General features: G+C 37.1%; 2 protein-coding genes across 2 annotated transcripts; one reads left to right on the top strand and one right to left on the bottom strand.

Moving 5' to 3' along the window:
- The first annotated feature begins 627 nt into the window (after positions 1-627).
- On the top strand, positions 628-2,544 carry LOC110374549 (eukaryotic translation initiation factor 4E1). Its single transcript, XM_049846867.2, has 4 exons — positions 628-785; positions 1,146-1,320; positions 1,847-1,931; positions 2,158-2,544. The coding sequence occupies exons 1-4, from the start codon at positions 652-654 to the stop codon at positions 2,292-2,294; spliced, it is 531 nt and encodes a 176-aa protein (XP_049702824.2). The 5' UTR covers positions 628-651; the 3' UTR covers positions 2,295-2,544.
- A 643-nt stretch (positions 2,545-3,187) lies between these two features.
- LOC110374566 (X-linked retinitis pigmentosa GTPase regulator) lies at positions 3,188-13,748 on the bottom strand. The gene is made up of 8 exons (XM_021332319.3): positions 13,673-13,748; positions 8,834-8,959; positions 7,535-7,690; positions 6,846-7,004; positions 6,269-6,421; positions 5,307-5,630; positions 3,715-4,845; positions 3,188-3,351 (listed from the first exon to the last, which is right to left on the bottom strand). Exons 1-8 carry the CDS (start codon positions 13,689-13,691, stop codon positions 3,239-3,241), a joined length of 2,181 nt encoding a protein of 726 aa, XP_021187994.3. The 5' UTR covers positions 13,692-13,748; the 3' UTR covers positions 3,188-3,238.
- Between the last annotated feature and the right edge of the window lie 9,039 nt (positions 13,749-22,787).

Below are 22,787 nucleotides of genomic sequence, written 5' to 3'. Positions count from 1 at the left end.
AAATAAGCACTGAATGCACGTTTGTTGCGTTATAAATATTGTGTTTGTTTGAATATTCCTTTATTAACCGTTGGTGAAGCGACACGGACGTGCTTAGATTATCGTGAATATTAGGGTAAGTGCTTTTTGTTTCTTTTTTGTTTTGATACGTTACTGAAATGAAATAGTCAACCGCTATTATTTAAATTATCTAACTGTGAGACAGTTGAGAAGTATGTGTAAGGTGTTAAATTGTTCTTGATTTATTTATCTTTTACTAGCTGATCCCGCGAACTTCGTATCGTTTAAACCTTCCCTGGACCTCTACAAACATTTTAAAACCAAAATAAGCCAAATCGGTCCAGCCATTCTCGAGTTTTAGTGAGACTAACGAACAGCAATTCATTTTTATATATAAGATTGGCTGACTTCAATAAAAAGAGTTTCACAGTTACTAACTATATGTGTACCTGTGTATGTTAATGCGCGATCATCTCACGTTTCACTGAACCGGCTTTCAGCACAGCATTTGTTAGACTTAGGAGGAGGTTGTAGGTATATTATTGTAAAGATTTTTTTATCAGGCCAATAATTATCATTAGAACAATTTGTTTCACGAAGTCTTTTGTGGAATTGCACTGATGCTTTTACAGACAGAAAAATATTGCCAAAATGAAGACTTTAGACAACGTTAAGCATCCGCTAGGAAGCAAGTGGAGTTTTTGGCTATTCACAAATCAAAAGAAGAATTGGGCAGATAATTTGGTAAAACTGGCAACATTTGACACCGTGGAAGACTATTGGTGGTAAGCCTTTTTCTATTACACACAAGAGTGAGAGTTTGAATAAAGTAAATAGGCAATTAAGTAGGTGCCTGCATATAATGTATTTAGTTCGCAATTTTCTACGTGCTATCATGGATTAAATATCTTGAATACAAGGACAATAACGCCTTATCACTGCTTGGACACCATTAACTAACGATAAAAGAAATACATCTTAAGAAAACCTGGGTTTCAAGAGATTTTGTCAATCTGCCTTGAGCCAGTGTGACGATTAACGCTAAGGTTTTACTTAACCTACTTAACAACCTTTTATAGGTCTCTCTCTGTGACCAGCGATGGCAGCAGGGTTAAAGAGCTGATGATAATATCTATTTGTTCCAGTCTATACCACCACATGAAAGTACCTTCAGAGCTGAATCTAGGACAAGAGTACTTGGTGTTTAAGAAGGGCATCCAGCCTCAGTGGGAGGACCCTGCGAATCAGTCCGGTGGCCGGTGGCTGATCATACTGGATGGGGAGAAGGCTGCCCATGTGGATGCTATCTGGTTAGACACTGTAAGTATCTAGTGAGCGACAAGGATTTTTAATAGAATAGGGCGTATACAATGGAGTACCTACATAATTAACTACGTAAGGGGATTTCATAAGTTAGGTTAGGTTAGGTATGAGGGTTGTATGTAGGGGAGTATATAAAGGAGTACAAAACAATAGTCCTTAAGGGAAGTGTAATAATATTTATGTACATCTAATTAGTAGGTACCTACTCAATTTTGTAATTCGTTAGTTGTATTATTAATGTCTTTTGTAATTAATGCACCTACCATGTTATCTGTGCATCGCCCTAAGGTTGACTGGAGATAATGCTTGTATCATAAAGTCCGCCTGTATAATGGAATGTAATGTAATGTTAAAGTAAATAAGGGGAGTACCTACATATGGGGCGTTTATAAAGGAGTAAATGGGTGGAGTACCTACATACTTAGGTATATTTAGAACTTTTTCCACGTAGTTAATAATTGACGATAATGTAAAAGGTAATGTAGATACCTATTCCTAAACGAATTAACTCATTTATTCATAGGTGCTACTACTGATTGGAGAGACCTGTGAACATGTCGATGATGTATGCGGAGTCGTTTGCAACATACGCGCTAAGCACAGAATCGGTAAGTTTCATAGTGTTTTACAAAATTGGTCAAGCTAACCGTCAATAGAAAGCCATATACCGTTTTTTTCCAAGTAAAGTTTCAAGAAAGATTGGCGTTCATATTGTTGGAGAACCTTGGTTTAATTACTATCAATTTAGGTCGCTGTCAAATTGGTATGTCCGTTTTGAAGCTTAGAGGGGAGGTTCACATTGTAAAAAACTTTTTCTTTTGTTTTAACTTCCAGCTGTTTGGATGAGAAATTGCAAAGCCAAACCGGTGTGCGAGGTGGGCAAGAAACTTCGCGAGCACATACTATCAAGATGCATTATTATCGACATAATCAAACAAAGGCTTTGTTTACTGTTTAGTTTATTTTTGTAACTGTGTAGCCTTGTCTCGACTATGTTGGGGTTGTTTTTCAGTGTGATCGAAAGCAACTGAGTAGGTATGTACTAGTGTTTAAATGGAACGACTGCCTAGCTGACCTACGATTCAGTTTCTACGTGACACTACACTGAAGTGTATAGGCAAACGTAGTTTACTTGTACAATATTATTTTCTTGTACCTACTTGTAAATTTTCTTTAAGTAACTTTTCCCAATCTGAGACATGTTAAATTATTATTTTAGTAGTGTACAAAGTTAAATATGTTAATGTAGGCTATTTTGTAATAAATGATTTTCTATAATTAATGTGTTTGTTTCAGTGTAGGCATCCTATTATCTGTAAAGCATATAAAATAAACATTACAGTGTGGTTTGTAGTTTTCATGATATCCAAAGCAAACATGTCGATTGGAAAATACCTATCTATGTTATCGTGATTTCTCATCGACGGTACTTTCATAACATCAGGGACTTTTAGTAGAAGGTAAACTTTGTTGCGTTTATGAAGACTAGTTGTTTACGGCGGGTTCACTCGCATTCTGTGGAAATTACCTATTTTGTTTAGGAGTTACTTAATGCAAATCGAAAGGCACTTTGTCACAAAGCGCGTTGTTACATGATTCTCAGCCGTGATCATTTGTATCGTAATTTCCAAACGCTATTTGCGTAACTCCCAAGTTTTTTACTGAACAAATGTTTTTTTTGTTCACCTTTTATCTTCGGTTCATGAAGGGAGGCCTCGGGTTTGATGACTACCAGCTTGTCTTCCAATTTGTGACGTCATGTCACGTCATTCCATCGCTTGAGAAATCTGACAATTCCTTACTTAATTAGGTGTACTATAATGCCCCTTGCCAATGATGGATAGAAAAGAATGAAATAATAAGCTAGCAATAATAGAAATGTTTAATGTTAAGCTAGACATAGAAGACGAAACATTTATAATATCGTGCACGTTCTGGAGTTGGTCTGATTTCTGATCTCCGTTTCGACTGTCTCCTCCACCTTGTGGATGCTGTCCTCAGCCGTGTCGATGCCTTTGTGGACGTTTTCTGAAAAATATTAAATTAGTTTTTAATTGTTTTGTAATGTTCGCATAGGTTTTGTAGGCCATTATTAAAATATTTGAAAAGTTATTCTTTAAAAGTTATATTTACGTTTACAATCAATGAGTGTTAACTAACATGGCAAGTTAGACATTATATTGTGCATTTAATTTCGGTTCGATTATTAATTGAGAAAAAAATAGCGGATAAAGAAGTCATTTGGTCAGTGGGTCGATTACCACGTTTGGATATTCGGTTGATAAACCCTACCTAACAACATTAATTACTTCTACGCCCGCATTGATGGGATACACTGCAAACTGTACTATATGTGTAGGTACCTTTGTATATTCATAGAAAAGTACATACCAACAACTTTCTCCTCGATAACCTTCCCCTTCCCCATGCAAGAATTTTCTTTATCTCTGATAGTTTGGAACATTCGCGCAAATCGTCCCTTTTCCGGAGTTTTGTGTACTACAACGTCACTCTCCTCGTTATGCTCTGCATCCTCAGGAACATCTATATGATCTTCACTCCTCACGATAGGCATCACAGCTTGCGTCTTTGTTTTACCTGTCTGCGGACTAGACTTGTCTGATCCACACGGTATAGTCTCATTCTCAGATTGCCCTCCTTCACTTTTCTGTCCATCATCACTATGTTTACTAAGCACCGGACTTATATGACTCAAGTCCGGAATATGCAGCAGCTCTGGTAATATCGGCGTCTTCGGTGGAGGCGAATTTGCCACCTCCGTCATTTTGTCCGGTATATCCAAAACTTTCTTCGCTTCGTCATGTATTACAGGAGAAATCACCGCGGCCTTTTTAACGAACTCCTCAACCACTTCTACTTTCTCATTCACTTTATCTGTAACAGTCGTAACAATTTCTTCAACTTTACTTTCAGCCTTGTCGGCCATTGTATCCATGGTCTCGATGACCTCCACAACTTTTGTTTCTCCATTAGAGGGCGGTGGATCAATCGTGTCTGTGTTTATATCGGGCGCGTCATGCGTGCTTCCGTTTTCGTTCTCAAGGTCGTTTATGTTTACAATATGGGAGCCGCTGACGTTGGCTTCTAATGAATCTATCGATCCGGACTCTTCGTTCACATTTCCATTCAGGTTATCGGTGTTGTGCACGTCAACGTTAGAGTTCGTGATGTCCTCGATAACATGCGCTTGTTCTTCTGATTTGTTCATGACTGGCACTTTCTGCAGTGGCGGGAGTTCGGTGAGGGAGATCTGCCGAGTGTCCTCGTGCACTACGCTGAAGTCGTTGTTGGTGAAGTCCGCGTTGGAGCCCTTGGTGGCACTTAGTAGCGTGTGGCACCCCCCGCAGGCCACGTTGTCGACGATGTGCCCATTCATAGCGGTGACCCGCTTAGGTGTGTATTGATTGGGCACCGCTTCGTTCGCGTTGTCGGCATCGTCGATTTCCTCCAAACAGAGTTTATTGTGTCGGGACTCACCGCAAGCGTAAAGCAATCCGTTGTCTGCAACGTGAAGCCGAGTTTAATACGACCAGCGACGACAAATGGTAATCGAATACTGATCATACCGCCCCGACGAGGGCAATTTACTCACTATTTATGTTGACGTGACAATGAAAATGAGCCAATTACATTAGATATCGAATGTGTGTCAATAAATGCTTTCAGTAAACAGGAATAGAGCTTTCAACAAAATGAATTGTGTGTCGTTTCCTTAATATTCACTAAATGAAAACTTATTAAATTAATGTTACACACTGTGACACACAAGTTTTGTAGCTTGTGCAATTTATGTGCTGTATAGCAGAGGTGTAATTAGTCACCCGCTGTTTTATTTTATCACGACATGACTAACGAACGTAGGTACCTGCATTTGTAGGTACAGTGTCATTAATCTTCGTTTTTTTTCAGAATAATAAGCTATATGGTTTTTTACTAGAAATTCTCCAAAACAATATACACACCTGTAACAAATGCCGTATGCATAGCTCCACAAGCCACCAGCTTCAATTGAAATCCATCAAACATCTTCTCCATATCAATTTCAGTTGGTTCTTTTACATGTTCAACCTCTTTCGGAAGACCCAGTTGCCCTTTCTCATTGGACCCGAAGGCTAGGATCTTGCTTTCATCCATGGATAGAAGGAATGTATGGGCGGCACCGCAGCAGGCACTCTTTATAGGAATGCTTAGAGGCAGAACTTCGGGAACATAGACTGTGGTTGGTTTGTTGGGTATTCCAAGTTTTTGGTTCTCATTATCTCCTGTTACGAAGACTGCGCCTTTTGCTGTTGGGACATTAAAATTTAGAATGGTACATTGTTCTACAGAGATTGTTTACTTTTGTTTCTTAGTTTTTAGTCAAGGGATACTGACGGAAATAATACAGCATTTCTTATCTATTTCATACATTGTTAATTACCTATTAAGGTATCTACAAGTATTGTCAATTCTAGCCAATTTGGTGACTGGCTATTATTTTTTAAACGGTTCAATTTCCCCAGCGTTTAATATAATGACATAGTAAACATAAGTTATTCATGAAAATATGAAATAAATATTATAGGATACCTATAGTAAAGTTTATTGAACGGAACATGCTAATACACTTATTTTGATTAAATATTGCTGTTAAATATATAATAGATATTTACTTTCGTTTTCGTACTAGCGTCGTAGTAAATAGCTACGATTACAGCAAAATTAATTATTACTCCCTCGTAAATAATGAAGTATCTACTTGATATTGGGTACCTACTTGGTTTTGTGGTAATCGAAAAAAATTGAGAAAGTTGTGATTTGAAAATAATTTGTTCTGGTACTTTTGTTTCTACTTCTAATTCTGGAACTCTTGAGATAACAAAAGCCTATTCTAATTTTGAACACAACATTTCCACACACAACCCAGTACTCCAAATGAACCAACCAGTAATAAACACAGTATGGTAGTATCCACACTCGACGAAGGCGATCTTCTCCATGAACTTGAGCTCGGTGAACTTGACGCACGACCTGGTGTCCTCTCCCAGCCCCAGCTGACCTTCAGTGTTGGAGCCGCACACGAATACTCGCCCTTCATCTGATGGCAAACAAAAGACGTGAGTGACGAGTGACGAGAACACGGTACATAAGGATTTTTTATGTCTTTTCAAGTAGGTATTTAGAAAGTTTGACTGATTAACATTTCAAGTTCCTGAAACAGTATGGAGACAAACTTTTGTGCCAAGATACCTTCCTTCCACTTGTTAACCACTCAACAAGTTAAAGAGTTGAAGTAAGACATCTTGCTACAAAAGATTGTTTCATTTCTCACTAGCTCTGAAAGCATTGCATTATTCTGAGGAATCTCAGGTATTGTTTTGGTATTTGAAAGCAAGAGCCTTTTAAGGTCCTGATTATTTACAAAATAATGCTCAAAGAGTGCTGTGTGTTCGCCCAACAGATAGTGAGGGCCTAGCTACACCTGCTGAGGGTAAATAAGACTAGCTACATAATCTGCTCACCAGTAAGTATAGCAGTGTGATTGCTCCCAGCAGACACCTGTCTAATAGGCCCCGTGTCTCCATCGAACTCCACGAACTGTGGCACCATGTGATGCTCCATGTCTCCTGTGCCCAGCTGCCCCTCATCGTTGCAGCCCACCGTGTAGATCGCGTTTGTATCTGATGGGAAGTCCGATATAAGAACATTATAATCTCTATCTACACATATTTGACAACAGAAGGAAGACAAAAATAGTTAGTTGTAACTAGGGCTGCCATCCGTCCGGGTTTCCCCAGATTTGTCCTCGTTTTGACCCCGTCCGGGGGACGTCCGGGTGGGTTTTCAAGAAGCGTCCGGGGAAAACCCGGACACTTTTCATGTAAGAAAGCACCTTACTGTATTTACGTATTTATCGGCATTATGATACAAAACACTAACTTCATTCGGTGTAAGAGTACCCGTCCGGGGAAAAAATGCAATTTACGTCAAATGTCCGGGTTTTTTAAAATCTTTGTCCGGGTTTGGCGAAATTCGAGATGGCAGCCCTAGTTGTAACACAATTGTAGTGTTAAAAAATACTAGTAAATGGAACACAGAAGAACAACAAGTACTCATTTAAACAATGATATGGTCTCTAATGAATCTTCAAAAAAAACTGCTCAAATTTTGATGAGTCATCATTTTTATCAAGGAACGTGAAAAGGTTTACCTGTAACAAAAACAGTGTGTGCTCTCCCGCAGGCCACAAACATTGCTCTATGCGGTTTGAGCCATTTCACACAGCTGGGCCGCGTGACTTCATCCTTATGGCCCAGGCCTAACTGGCCCCACGCGTTGCCTCCGAACACGAAGACACGTCCATTCTCTAGAAAATATATTTAGTAATTTAGTAAAGCATTTTATGAAATCATTGCTGTACAGCATCAGCTAGCGTTAATGTTGGACTACATGCTACCTAACAACCCCAGAAAGTCTGCTATGTACCTATCTATAGATTCTTTCAGCATAGATCCTTTATTTTGCGAGATATTTAGGCATATAGGGTGAGGTGTTTTGTCTCTGCCTATCTATATAATAATTTTTATATAATGTTGTTCGTAAGGCAACAAGTCAGAAGTGAGGCCATATATTACCCTCACTCCTTATATCGACGTCTTGACATTGGCATGTTGAACTGTCGACCTGATAATAGCCATTGATAATAACTCAATACGCTGGGCGATGGGGCAATAAGATTGAGGACTACTCATACTTATAGGATCTGAACACGCAATGTCAACGAGCACTTGAGTCAAAGGTGATAGCTTATGGCTTCGCAGTTAAATAATGACATCCAAACCATTTTAGGCCAGTTGTTGCACGGGCTACTACTGTCAATAGTAATAATCGTCAATCCGTCTAGTAGGTAGTTCCTACCAGGGGCCAAAGAAAGAATGCTTGTGCGATTCAGACGGTTCTTTCCTAATCTAGGGTACTAAAATACATACATCTATAATTTACAGGCAATTCTTAGATCACATCAGACAGAGAAGCATGGAAAAGGAAGACATGTTGCGCCGATCTCAAACCAAAGTGTCTAAACACACTATGCCAAGAATATGCGACGGAAGTTCGGCATGATTACGCCTGCAAAGCTATTTGAATTACTGGCGACACATTATGCCGAAATTACGTTGCGTTATAGCGTACAGCCGAACTTCAGTCGGGCGTAAGTTCAGCGGAAATTCGGCGGCAACGTATTCTAAAGAAAACACATTATGCGCGACCGAAGTTCATACACACAAAATTGCGCAACTGAACTTCTGCCGCGTAAATTCGGCACTTATGGTGTGTCATATCAGGCGATTACGTTGGAACGTAAAATCAGCCGCGGAACTTCGGTCGCGTACGTTCGGCATAGTGTGTTTAGACACAAATAGTAAAAGGGCAGGTCGATGATAATTGGCTAACTTCTTAGTATTTCAGAGAAACAGTCCAGATGATGAAACTCGTAAAACAAAATACTTACGGCATATAACAGCGCTGTGCTCATCACCACAGGAGATGGCGACGATGGGATCGTTCTTGATGAAGAAGTGGCTCGGCTCGTTGTCGGCGAAGTGGGACTTGCCGAACGTGAACACCGCACCCGTTTCTGAGGAAATAAGGGCAAATATTGATTACTTCTTAGAAATGATTTGAATTGATTTGCATAGGTACAGTTAACGTATGATTTACGGCCAGTTTCTTCATCAAAAGTTAAAGTTAAAGTAATGTCTAAAGTAAAAGTAACGGTCAAATTCGTTTTTTCAAGGCTAAAGTGACAGCAAAACTAATAGAAAAATTGAATTTGACCGTTACCTTAACTTTAGACATTACTTTGACTTTTACTTTGGCTTTAACTTTTGATGAAGAAACTGGCTGTTAGACTCTGATAAAGTACCACTTTGTTAAGTAAAATAGAGTTTACTTGCAAATATGATTCTTCAGTCTAGTGTCCATGTATACTGTAGGGGTAAATGAGAGAAATCTAGAGAGTCATAAATAATGCTACGATTTTGTTGACCTACATGCTACATTATATACTGCTACGTTTCTCGTAGCAAACGGCTACGAACTAGTAGTAAAGGTCGTAGTAGTTCGTAGTAGGTCATATTTTTCTTGGGTCGTTCTTAGTAAGTACTTGTCTGCATACCTTATCTAGTTTATTGGTAGATATTTTGGAAACACGTCTTGGACATATAATATTTTGAATTCTTAAAACCTACTCAGGTAAATTATACCAATCATGTATGGTATTCTTGATATAGGTGTATATTTATCCTCACGCAGAAAATATGAGTGATTATGTTACTATTTTTATACCAGTAATTGTGTGATAATACACCTGGGCCTCAGACGTCATGACCGGATGATTGCAAAAAGCATAATGTCCTATAACACGTTGATAATAATTCTAAACTTATAACTAGTAAGATTTATAAAACTTTCTAAGTATGTAGTTAAGAAATAATAGATCCTTATATACATATAATGTCTGAGTTTTTCAAGCTTTGCATTTTAAAATAAAGTACCTGATGACTTTCTTTTTTAAAATGGTGTCATTTATTCACATACATTGACTGTATTCCTAACATCTGACTTCATATTTTTACACAACATCCATAGTTTTTACGCTCGTTAAGGCTTTTCAAGGCGATAGTTTAATGTTACCTAACATAAAATAGGACTTTGATTGCTCTTTAAGCCTTGAAAGAGGATTATGTTTGTAATATAGGTCAAAGTTCAACGATTACCAGCAAACTGCAGACTTAATTGTTGGCCGATAGTTGACCCGCTGATAGTAATTTTTTTTTAAGAATCTCTTGATTCCACTCAAAGTTGTCAGTCGGCCTGATATCGGCTAAATACCTATCCCCGTTTTTCACCAATAATATCTTAACGTTTCCCTAACTAAGGGTCACTTAGAATAAGGGCTCCCCAATACTTAAAAGTATAAGGGACACTTAAACGTTGGTGAAAACGAAATTCGTATTAAGTGTTCCCTAAATGCTCTTAGGAAATCCCTAAATATAGGTATATGTTGGTGAAAATGGGCACTAATCTCTTTAATGTGCCATTCATCTAAAGAAACTATCGGCCAACTAAAAGTTTTTAGTGTGCTCGTAGGCTAAGTGCGATTGACTGTCGATTAGAATAAATGATATCATAATATCCAGTAGTACATAGATACTATTCTTAGTATATTTTAATGTACATAAACCGAACACGTGGGCACCCACATAGTTTGATTCGAAGTTATTATTTTCAAAACAAATATTATTTTATATCACATGTTTGCTTGTTACATGTTTGGTTTAAGTTAGTTGACATTATCAAATTAAACCCGTTTGTTTGTAAATAGGAAATTAATGAAAATTTTGTTATTATTGATGTACCTAGTTAGTATAAGTTACTGTGCTTTAAATATTAAAATGTCTGGAAATAATAACTTATATAACTAATTCATGGAATTAATTACCAAAAAAATAATTTACAGCACCTACTTGATATTTAACAAAAAAAAATCGCGTCTGTATTATTAGAACCTCCATACATTAATCATGACGAATGACGTCACAGAACTCAAATGATATAGTGCTTCAGTAAGCTATGGAAAGTATAAAAAAAAGTAAAAGTCGCATTAAGAGTGGGTCACGTAATTTCCGACGTGTGTCCTTGGGCTTCTAGATTTGATTGTAGAAGATTACGTCTATTGTTCTTTTGTGACGTAGTTGCTGTGTTGATATCGACGGGTGTTGAATTTGCATGACGTGTTAATTCAATTTTTTTTTTAAAGCAAAAGTATCGGTCTTAAATCATATCGAGCACAGAGCAATGACTGTACTCTCGAAGAGCTATCTTATCCCAAGAAAGGCCCCCACAGTTAATTTTTTCAAGAGGACTACGTTGCGAATCTAGATAAAAGCTGACATATATAATGCGTATATACATTTTGTGGTGCTAAATACCTGATGAATTTATCGTAACAGAATCCAATTTGGCAATGTGGAAAAAGCTTAAAGTTTACCATTGTGAGTGTAGGATGACATTTTCAGGAGCTTGATCTTTTAGCAATAAGAAATATTATGTACCTACTGAAAATTTTGTTGGTTCAGCGATTGTGACTAACACAATCATTAATAATTCCTTACATTATAACAGGCGATATTTATGTAAATTTCGGCCTTCTAACAAAACACTTAGGCTGACAGACTAGCAGGAGTAATTACGCTTATCAGATCTAGAATTTCGTGAGCCTTGGAAATTGCCTGACGCCTATTTATACTTCAGAAGAGTTAAAATAGCTATAGCTTCGCAACCTTATGAAAAAAGAAAATAAGATTTTTTTGAATAATATACAGACGTTTTCATTTTTCAGAGTTATCATCATTTTCCATTGCTAGTCTTATGAAGAGAACCTTACACTTTAATTTTTAACATGCGTAGGTAATTAGATATTATTTCGAGACAGTCAAAAAGCTCAATGTACTAATGAGTGCGTTACAAAAAGTTGGTAAACAAACATAATTACTTTCGCATTACTATCAACTTTGTACAAACTATTTATAGAAACTGCCTTAACAATAGACAACAAGGCCCGCGTAACTAAGTGACATGCAAATATATTATCTAGGAAATGTAGTACCTACGTATATATATAGGTACCTATTTAGCAAAGTCCAGTGCACCAGTTATGCGTACTCCATACAACCATAGCGTGACGTCAGATAGCATTTTTATTATTTTATGGTAATTATTAGCACGTAGAATGCACGCCGTGTCAACGTCACTGCATTACTTTACATGGCAGCGGAAAAATGGAAAAATGTTACAGGTTTTTATGGAGCTATTTATTTGCTTAGAGGAAGGAAAAATATTTTAGTGCTTGTAACTTCAGGACTTTGGTGACTTGGAGGTTCGTGCATTTGGGAGTCTAGAGCGAATGGTTAAATTTATTCTGTTCAAGCGTGTTCCATCTTCGACCACATCGTCGCTTACCATCAGATGATTAAATTAGAGGGCAAACGCGAACCTATTACCAATAAAAAAATATGACAGTTTGAAATCAATGACAGCTTGGTAAAACTTGAACATGAATTTGCAAATAGAATGAAAAAAATACGCCCTAAAAACATTAATTCCTCGGGTAGTGCAACAGTTTTACCTTTATGAGATATACAGAAATTGATATTATTTTGAGGTAAAGAAAGTTACTTGACAAAAGTTTGGCGCGTTTGTGTTTACCTAACTAACATGCGTCTATCAATCAATTAAGGCCGAATTTGAATATTCGTTTGGGTATCCATAACTGAGTAATTTACGTGACATAAAGATTTTACCACTGACCCAAATATTCCTTGAATAAATTAGATACAAATGTCCCCACAGTTTAACCTGTGACCCAGTAAAACCCAATCGATATAATAAAATTGCCATACATATGTAGTGAAATATAACATGTTTGACGAATGAAAAATATTTCGTAATTATATGCCAAGGCACGTCAGGGTATTTCGAAATTGGGGTTGAACCTTGAACCCCTATAAGGAATTCTTAGATGACATTTTAATAGTGGCTTTTGTTACAAAGTAGGCGAAAGGGCAACAACTTTTGAAAAGAAATGAGTGAACGCGAAAGAATTGAAGCAATTTGGGTTTGTTGTGGTTTAAGAATAGCTGTGATTGATCTGAGAATTAAGGTGCTAAGTGTGAACTACTTAATGCTTTTGAATAAAATGAACTGAAAATCAGAGCTTTGAAAGTTTCATTGTACCTATTTACACTGATTTTATCTTGTTGCAACAGAATGACAATGAACCAAAAATATGAAAGAAATAAAAAGAAAATAATGGTGTGTGATCTCTTGAGGATTGAATGAAACTTACATGCATATCGCTATTATTATTTCTGATGATGTATTAAGTTGGACCAGGTACATACTTAAAATACACATAGATAAGCAATAGGCTATTCTGAAAGACCAGAGCCAAATCAATTTAGCATGTCCAAAAATCAATTTAGCATGTCCAAGTAACATGGAAAAATACAAGTTACGTAAAGAAGTGCAATTACTTACAATTTGCATATTTAACCAGGAATACAAATGGTAATTTGAATAATTTTCAACTAGTTAGGTAAAGTTAGCCATTATGTTTATGCCCTGGGACAAGCACGATCGTTAGCAAACACTAACTTGCATAATTTAAAAGCAAAAACAAAACACAATTTTTGAAAAAAGAACAATAGACCAAAGAGTTCTACATACCAAATTCCCGCCAACAAAACAATGATGGCGTCGATGCATTTCAAAATAAGAACACAGTCACCTGGTATGTCATCCGTCATGTTGGTAGCGGTCAGTTGTGGTGTGCCATAGTGTGCCGGCCGGCCGCGGGGCGAATACTGACCGATGGCCACGTGCCACCCTCGGAAACCACCACGGGTGGACGTGGATACTAGAAAACTGGATACGACTGTGGACAACTGTGCTTTCATAAGCAAAGTTGTGTTTGTGAAAAAACTTGAGAAGTCAATAACTGAAATCGCTTCTTTGTGGCCATGGTTTTTGTGAAAAGTAAACGGAAACGTTAAAAAAAATCTTTCAATTTATTATGACACTAGCCGTTTTCCCGCGGTTTCACCCGCGTCCCGTGGGAGCTACTGCCCGCACCGAGATAAAATATAGCCTATGTTACTCGCAGATAATATAGCTTTCTAATGGTGAAGGAATATTTAAAATCGGTCTGGTAGTTTTTGAGTTTATCCATTACAACCAAACAAACAAACAAAGTTTTCCTCTTTATAATATTAGTATAGATACTTATTAAGCTAATTTTCAGAAAGAATAGATTTTTGAATAGCAGCAAATTTTCCGGTACAATACAATTTCTTCGACATCGAATATTAGGTATTCATCCATTTAAACTATATCCTCGACCAATGTTATTGTCGTGCAGACCACTAGTAACCAAATCAGATTGGCACCCCGCGCCCCGCGTTAACCCTTCGAACTGCCCTTAGTCTGTGGTCAGCAGTAAATTTTCGCGGGTCTTTATAAATGGCCGTCAATATCCTGAAATAGTGTTTTTTTCTGTGGCAATAAATATCGGCTATCGGTTTGTTTACAAAGTAATTATTTGTGCATAGAGGATATTATAGTTATAGAGGTCATGTGACTTTTACATGTTAACTTTGACAAAGGTTTGAAGTGTCAAGTTAAAGGGAAATGGGCGGCAATATTGATGGCTCTTTGTTTTTAGAGGGTTATCAATTATTTACAGGAGAAATAGTATGGTTTTCTACGGGTATGAGAAGTTGATGGTTTTCTAGTAAATTATTTACAATACATGTTGATGGCAAAACTTTGAGTAGTTACGGTACTATTACAAATTCGAGGCTCGAGAATGCATATGGCATAGTAATATTTAGGGTAATAAATCATTTCCTCTCTGATACATCTACTACTTCTAAGGATTCCATCAGGTAACTGCCGTGGACGCGTTTCCAAAAACGTAACTCTGTTTTATGAGAAAATACCAACATCAGGTTCATCAGCACAAACAGACCATTGTAACGTAATTACACCCGTTTATCATAGCTGGGTCGAGTGTGCAGTGACACATTAGTACATAAACAACACACGTTATGTACCTTCAAAAGTTGTATGTACATACATATGTACAAGGAATTTTCCTTCCGAAAACAATTCTGATTTACACCAAGTTTTTGGGTGTATAAACATAGCCATTTGTGTGACGATTTTAGAACTAGAGAAAGGCTTTTAAAACATGCATAAATAAATTGAAACTAGTTCGTACAACGAAACTAGCCACTAAATATATCTTGGGCAACCAATTACCGAGTAAGGATGAAACATCCTGAGGAATCTCAAACATTGGACTTGAACCCTAAAGATTGAAATCACCTCAAGCGTGCGTGGTGATCAACGTTCATTCCGTCTCTGTGTGAGAGGAGGCATTATATGATATGCTATGCCCTGGGGGCTTTAAAAGGCTAAGAAAATGACTAATTTCCACTATACTTATGGCAAAGCTAGTAGACATTTGCAGTTTCCCCTCAGTTCTAATAATAAACTCCTTCAATAAAATGCGCAGTCATTATCAATAATGGCATCAATCAATCAAAGAGCCGTAATTTCATCATAGTTAGGTTAAAGCTTTACTTGAACCAATAGAAATAACCTTGGCTATCGCTCCATTTCCAAGTCATTTAGTTATGAGTAACCTTTCCCTAATTACTTGAGAATATATTTTTGAAATCCGATATAGGTATTCTATTACCTTACAGTTTTAATTTGTTTTATTTATTGAAAAATTGCTGTATCCCTCGGTTTGTCCTTCTCACTCCCTGATAAAATATAGCCTACACCAGAGAGAACTTTTCAGAGCTTGGGTACAGACACATTTTTTTCCCCCTTTTATAATAAGTATTGGTATTTACAGACGTACCTAATATCAATTTCAAAATATTGACACATCAAAATATTAATGGGCGCACCCTCAAAGTACAACCAATTGGTGAAGCATAACGCCAATCGTTTTATAGGTAAAGTAGATCCCGTTTGATTTATTGTATTCCTTTTTCTAAATGTTTGTAGTCAGTAAGCAAAACTACCGCATATTAAGATATAAATCTTGACTAGAGAGTACCCATAACCTTCGTTCCTTTGCCAATAAAGTTTGGAACCCAATAGTAATCTTGACAACTTCCCGTTGCTTTTGGCTCGGGTTAAGTTGTTTGTTCCTTAAAACTGTTGTTTTCAACAGTTCGGTTGTTAAACTAAGCTATTTATGTTTGCTTAATGATTTTGTTCTTATTTGAAAATACCTTGTTTTATCCTATTATTTTTATTTTCACATTGAGCAAGCGTGGTGATTAACGCTCAATCCTTCTGTGTGAGAGGAGGCCTGTGCCTCGCAGTGGGACGATACAAAAGGCTGATGATGATTCTATCGGACAAAAAAACTTGTATATTTAATTGTTTTATCTCACGAAAGCGAGAGCCACACTTGTGTGTGTAACTAACTTCAGAATTGCAGAGTTATTTGGCGCGAAAGGTTATATGGAAGGGTGTATTCTAACATCATTCGCTTAGGACCTTGACCTGCATCGATTGTATCAAGTCTGTGATTGCATGACGATTGTTGCATTTCCCCATGACTTCCCCATAGTATTTGTATGCAAATATTTTCTTTGATGCCGGTATTTCGGGTGTTATAGTAACTCAGTCACGGCCTTGTGTTTTGTGGGCTTGGTAGCTTTGAGAACACGTGTATGCAATATAAATGGTTCTATGTACTAGGTTGGAGGCGGGGTTAGTATGCAGAAATCAATCGATTCGTTTTCAGAACTGGTTTATTCTCTTCACATGCATAGAAGACTTTACTTGACTATTGTCGAGATTGGACATATCATAGCTTCTCTCTGTTTAGACAACTCAAATGCAGAGTATTTTTAATACAGTCGAGTACCCAAAAGCGGGAATAAAGTGAGTTAATTGTGTACTCATCATATGCGTGTACTTTTTCTCAAAAATACATGGAAAGAGAAAACATAATCTATAAACCTCAAACCCCGCCTAAAAGTTTTACATAAAACTGTAATAGAAATAACTAAGCTGACCATATTCTTCCAGCTTGAAGTACTAACGTTAAAGCTAATTATACAGCTTGGAACAGCCACAAAGACCTTCATCATATCGCGCCGTTTATCTAAGTTCAGGCACCTTCAATATCACAAGTTCATTACCACGAGGTGAAACAGCGGTTCTCAAACCTTTTCTTTTAAAAGTTAGGTAAGTAAATGACGTCAAATTGGCATCTACGGACGGAAGATCTTTGCCATCCAATTCATAAAGAAATTTTATTGGTTTTTGATAATAGTTTTTGCTTCACAAAGAAATGTATTATGCTATGTCATATAACTAACAAACTTGAATTCTGAAAGTAAACCAATCCTGAAGTGTAAAATGAAAACTACCTTATTTTTTATAGTCAAAAGTTGGTGCATAAGACTAGCAACTTTTGATGAACTTACACACACATAGAAGACAATTAAAAAATAAATCAATTACTTATACACTTACTCATATATTCTATTCTTATGTAAGACGATTGACAACCACTGTTTTTTAGGTTTTCTTGAAAGCTTTCGTGGCGACGTTCACGATAGCCCACAGCCCCTATGCATAGCTAATCAGTTGCGTGGAACAGTCCACAGTGATTCACGCTCCATACAAAGGCGGCCATAAATACGAAACTCACAAATACTTTTAATTAATTTATTTTACACGTTGAAATATGTTAAGAGAAGTGTAAATTATTAAAATTATAACATATCCACATTCATTAAAAAATATATAATTACTATTTAGGTGTAAAAATGTCTCGCAGTAATTTTGTTTTAGACGATAAACCTAGAACATGTCATACTGCGACTTTTAATGAAAAATATATATAAATAATGGTTATTTATATTAAAAACAACCATAAAGGAATAAAATAAAACAACAAAAATACACGAACAACCTTTTTTGCAAATACACACAAAACACAAAATATACCAGAATACATTCAAGCTCAAAAGTATTTACTACAAACAGATAACAAATCTAGTACAATTTTTGATAGTACACCTTTTGTTTTTGACAGGGAACTTTCGTAAACCTGTTCAACTTTGTCAGACTTCTGAGATACATGTAACTCAATTCGCTCTACATCAATATTTTCAACTACATTCGGCCAATCTGAATATTCTCTCTATAAACTTAGATCTACTACGATTTGATATTGCCCAATAATGAGAAATTCGTTTACATACATTCATAATTTTATTACTTAAAGTCTCTAGTTTGATATTTTCGATGTCATCCGAAAGGCACGATGTTTCTGTAAAAGTATTCAGGACATGTTGCATTTTTCATTTGGACTACCCTCTTTAGAGTGCCAAATGTCAAAAATAGTCGTCCTCGAAACAGAACATTTGAAAACTTTACCTAAAACAACATGAAAGCTGAACTTAAAATATAAAGTTTTTTCAATACTATGGACATGCATACTTTGACACTCCTTTAACCCAAGAAGGGGCAGAAAGATGCAGATGAAACTTATATGGTTTTATAAGAACATCCTCTTTATTCGAAAAACATTTGCCTCAAGTGCAGCACTGAGCAGCAAAAAGTTATAGGTCCAAATGAAATCAAAGTATACCAAACAAATCTACAAAAACGCTACCTTCAATAAAAAAATAAAAAAAAATATTAAACGCATTAAAAAAAATAAAAAAGTAGTTGATAATAGAAGTACATACCTTGGTCTTGGACCTCCATACTATCACTATACGTAAACACTTGATTTGGAATAGTGACACTCAAAAACAAAGTGTTAAGTTTTGATGTCTCACACGTTGCGAAAATTAGACTCGAGATGCGCCAACTTCCGATGCACAAAAGTGGTCAATAAGTTGACCTTATGACACGGGTATTTAGAGTTTTTGGTAGCTTCTTTACTTGTTAATCAGTTAGTAAGTAGATCTAATGGGGATAAGCCTATGACATTTTTCGATTTATGGCCTTAGAGTGAATCACTGTGCAGTCTAATGCCATTGAACTGGATCGCCGTCACTTCACCGGCAAATTGCTCACGTTTTACTTTTCTTGTAGTTCCCTTTTGTTCTTTTAAGTACTAACTACTAACTACATAATATTTGACGGGCCTTATCGTGAATTGATCTGACTTATCGCGTTTACCAGTAAAAGTCTAGCTGAAATGTTTTAAAAGCTAGTGACCCTGAACTTGAAACGTCCAGCACGCATTTTCACTAAACAATTAAGTTTCCTAGAAGGGATGAATCATGACTCTTCCAAGCATCAGATATGCCTGGACCTTTTGACCTTCGCAGTGGATTGAGCTATGACACATCAAATAAAATGTTCCTAGAACAGCTGTTGTGTGCTTTCCGTAAATGTTCTAATTGTGACACTTATTTCCTACCAACCTCTGGCCATATGGCATGTTCATAGCATAAGCAATGATCACTACTGTTGGTCCTAGCCATCTGGAGTATTCTGGAGCTTTAATTTTTTCGGGAAGAGACCACGTGTCTTTTTAGCTTTTAAAGGTGTGAAGGATTTAAGAAATACTAAAATTGATTTTCAATAAGTGGCACTAATGTAATTACTTATTTCAATAAGAATTATACACTTCAGTTGTTACAAAAATGGATTATAGAAAAGATAAGGTCCAATAAGACAAATGCGGCTGGAACTATAAAGAGACTTTATAGTTTCTTCAGTTCAGGTACGGTTTTTAAATATACATTATTGCAGACATTATTATTTATAGTGCCAAATACTTGGTCCATTTTAGGGCCCATAAACGGTACTTAGAAGGTTTACCACGCGAGATCATTATCGCATATGAAGCGGTAATAATATTAAAACCTAGGTTTTTGTTTATGCAAATGCTTTTTTTTGTAAGAAGGTGAAAACTGTGATTTAGATTTCATAAGGTCTTCACGCTGTGCTTAGTTCAGGTAGCAGGCAGGTTCTTCAGAACTTAGTTCCTATACCAGTGGCAAATACCTAAGAGCCAATAGCGTATCGTTGACTGCAAAGAATCCTAACGGCTGAATACTGAAACGCCACTCAAAACACAGTTTGGTTGCAACTGAAACATTATTCTAACACTTCTTAACGGACGTGTAAGTAAGACTTATAGTAACGATGATAACATCTATACATATAATAAATCTGTAAAAAAGCTGTGTCTGTACATTGAATATATTAAAAAAATAATAATTGGGTGGGGTTTAGAATCAGTGGTGGAGCACAAATCCAAAAAAAAATTCTGTCTATATGTCTGTTTGTTTGTACACGCTAATCTTCGGAACTACTGGACGGATTTCAATTATTTTTTCTTTGTTGTATCAGTATTAAGCCTGGTCAACACATAGGCTATAATTTATCTTCGAAACTTGAAGACCTGGTGCAGAACTCCAACAGACCAATAAAACTATAAGAGATACAAATATGGTGCCATGGCAAAAATTGTTTCATTTGATGAGCATTTTCAGCTGAGATAATAAATTTTAAGATCTGGAACACCTGATGTGGAACCCCAAGAGCCCAGCTTCTCTGTACCATATACAGGTATGACGTTTTAGCAAAAGTTGTTCAATTTGATAAGCACTTTCTATTGACTTATACAAATTGAAGATCTAAAACACCTGATGTGGAACTCCAGGGGCCCAGCTAGACTATAGCATATAGAGGTATGACGTTTTAGCAAAAGTTGTTCAATCTGATAAGCATTCTCTGTTGACTTATAAAAATTGAAGATGTAAAATACCTGATGTGGAACTCCAGGAGCCCTGCTAGACTATATGAAGATATGACGTTTTAGCAAACGTGGGGCCGAAGACAACACGCTGAAGCCCTTTTGAGACAACTTTAATGAAATGGTGACACAAAACCGACGATTATCCCTTTAAACACTATAGAAATGAACCCAAGGACAATCCCCGGTGGACGTCGTTAAAAAAAAGACAATCCCCGGTTCTGTGCTAAACTGTTGCTAACTATGGACGAAAACTACTTGGGCTATTGTGATGAGATGTTAGTGGATGACAATGTATTAGGTACATGTAAAAACGGCAGGTAGAGACTCGCCACCTCACTTACTGGGCCCCCGGGAACCAGTCACTGAATAGTAACAAGAGGGCAACAGGGACATGAGCGGCTGAAGGGTGAGGATACCTCGGTGGACTTTAAACGCAGATTACGCGCTCCCTGTGCTTACCATGAGGCACCTACCCTCCGAGCAGGGCTACTAATCCTGCTCTAGCGACTCCACTTTGGACGACCAAGCCAAGCCAGAGGCGTGAGACCTACCCCCGTCATGGTTCACTCCGACCGGCCGGAGATGGGGGACAGTATACACTCCCTGGAGAACTCAGTATATATAGCCCCGCGGGGTCGCTACTCCCCGTCATCAGCCTCAGATGTCCTGCGGTGCCTATATCTCATTATTATTGTCGTTATTATCTCAAGAGCCTTTGTCCCAATTATGTTAGGGTCGACATCCAGTCACGATGCAACTGAGTACCAGTGTTTTACAAGGAGCGACTGTTTATCTGACCTCCACAACCCGGTTACCTGCTCAACCCAACACCCCTTGGTAAGACTTACTGGCTTCTGACTACCCATAACGACTGCCAAGAATGTTCAATGACAGTCGGAACCTACAGTTTAACATCCCCTCCAAATAACGGTCATTGGTATCCAAAATATACGTAGAAAGTACATACGAACTTAGAAAAGTCGCATTGGCAGGCACTTGCCAGACCTGGAATCAAAGATGCACGCTCATACTTGAGAGATTGGTTCTCTACCCACTAAACCACCACGAATTCCACTAAGTCACCACGACTTTGTCATCTATTTAATGTTTTTTTACGTAATAATACGTGTAATATTTTTGCCTCACACAACTTAAATGCGGACTAATTATTCAGATCTTTGATTTTGCTGACCCCGTAGTCGCTGGCATAAGGGACAGGATCCGCGTACGAAGTCGCGGGCAGAAGCTAGTAGTTAAATACTCTCAAACATTTTTATTGAACAGTATTATCAAATAATTGGTGTTAAGCATTGATGCCGAATAACTACTATAACACGCTACAAAATCTTAATTAAATCACCAAAAAAAATTTTCGAAATCTCGGTCGTACGCCGTTCTACATACTACGCAGTTTTTCATGTATTTGGGTCATGTTAACCCTTGTAATGTTAAGGCTAATCGCAGCCATCGAAGTAGCCTACATATCGTCTGGTATAAAGGTCATGTTTGTACAACAATTAGTGTGCGCTGCGAGAAGAAAGTGGCGTGTAGCTTGAGGAAAGTGGTTTGTTCAAGGTAGAAAAGGGTAGTTGAGTATGATTTTCCTTGGATAATTGAATTAAATTGTCTTTGTTTATCACACAGACATCTAGGTATTACATACGAATGTTTTACCTATCATAATTTTTTTACGAATTTTTATGAAGACATGACTTGTTTTTCTCTGGTAGTCATTCATGAATAGTCGTTCTATTTTTGGTCACCTGTGACAGTAAAGGATACCCATCAAACAAAAACCATGGTGTTGATTGACATAATGTTAACAAGATCAGCATCTGTAGAATATAAAATCTTTTCCAACTATGACACCTTGTACGGTTAAGCTATGTCAGGTTGAAGGGCTATCGATGCTAAATTCAGAAAGAAAATTAATTAAACTTTCGCGCAACATATGGTGTTAAAGCCTGCTATGATAATGAATGACGAAGATAGCTCGTTTCATGTAGACGACTTTATGCAGAATAGGACAGAAATAGTCTTGTTTGTATACCGCCGAGGTTACAAGTGTCATGTAAGAATTTAC

This window comes from Helicoverpa armigera, chromosome 4 (genome assembly GCF_030705265.1).
Source record: "Helicoverpa armigera isolate CAAS_96S chromosome 4, ASM3070526v1, whole genome shotgun sequence".
In the NCBI taxonomy this organism is placed as follows: domain Eukaryota; kingdom Metazoa; phylum Arthropoda; class Insecta; order Lepidoptera; family Noctuidae; genus Helicoverpa; species Helicoverpa armigera.
Note: the sequence above shows the minus strand (reverse complement) of the source record. Positions and strands in the feature narration are given on the sequence as shown.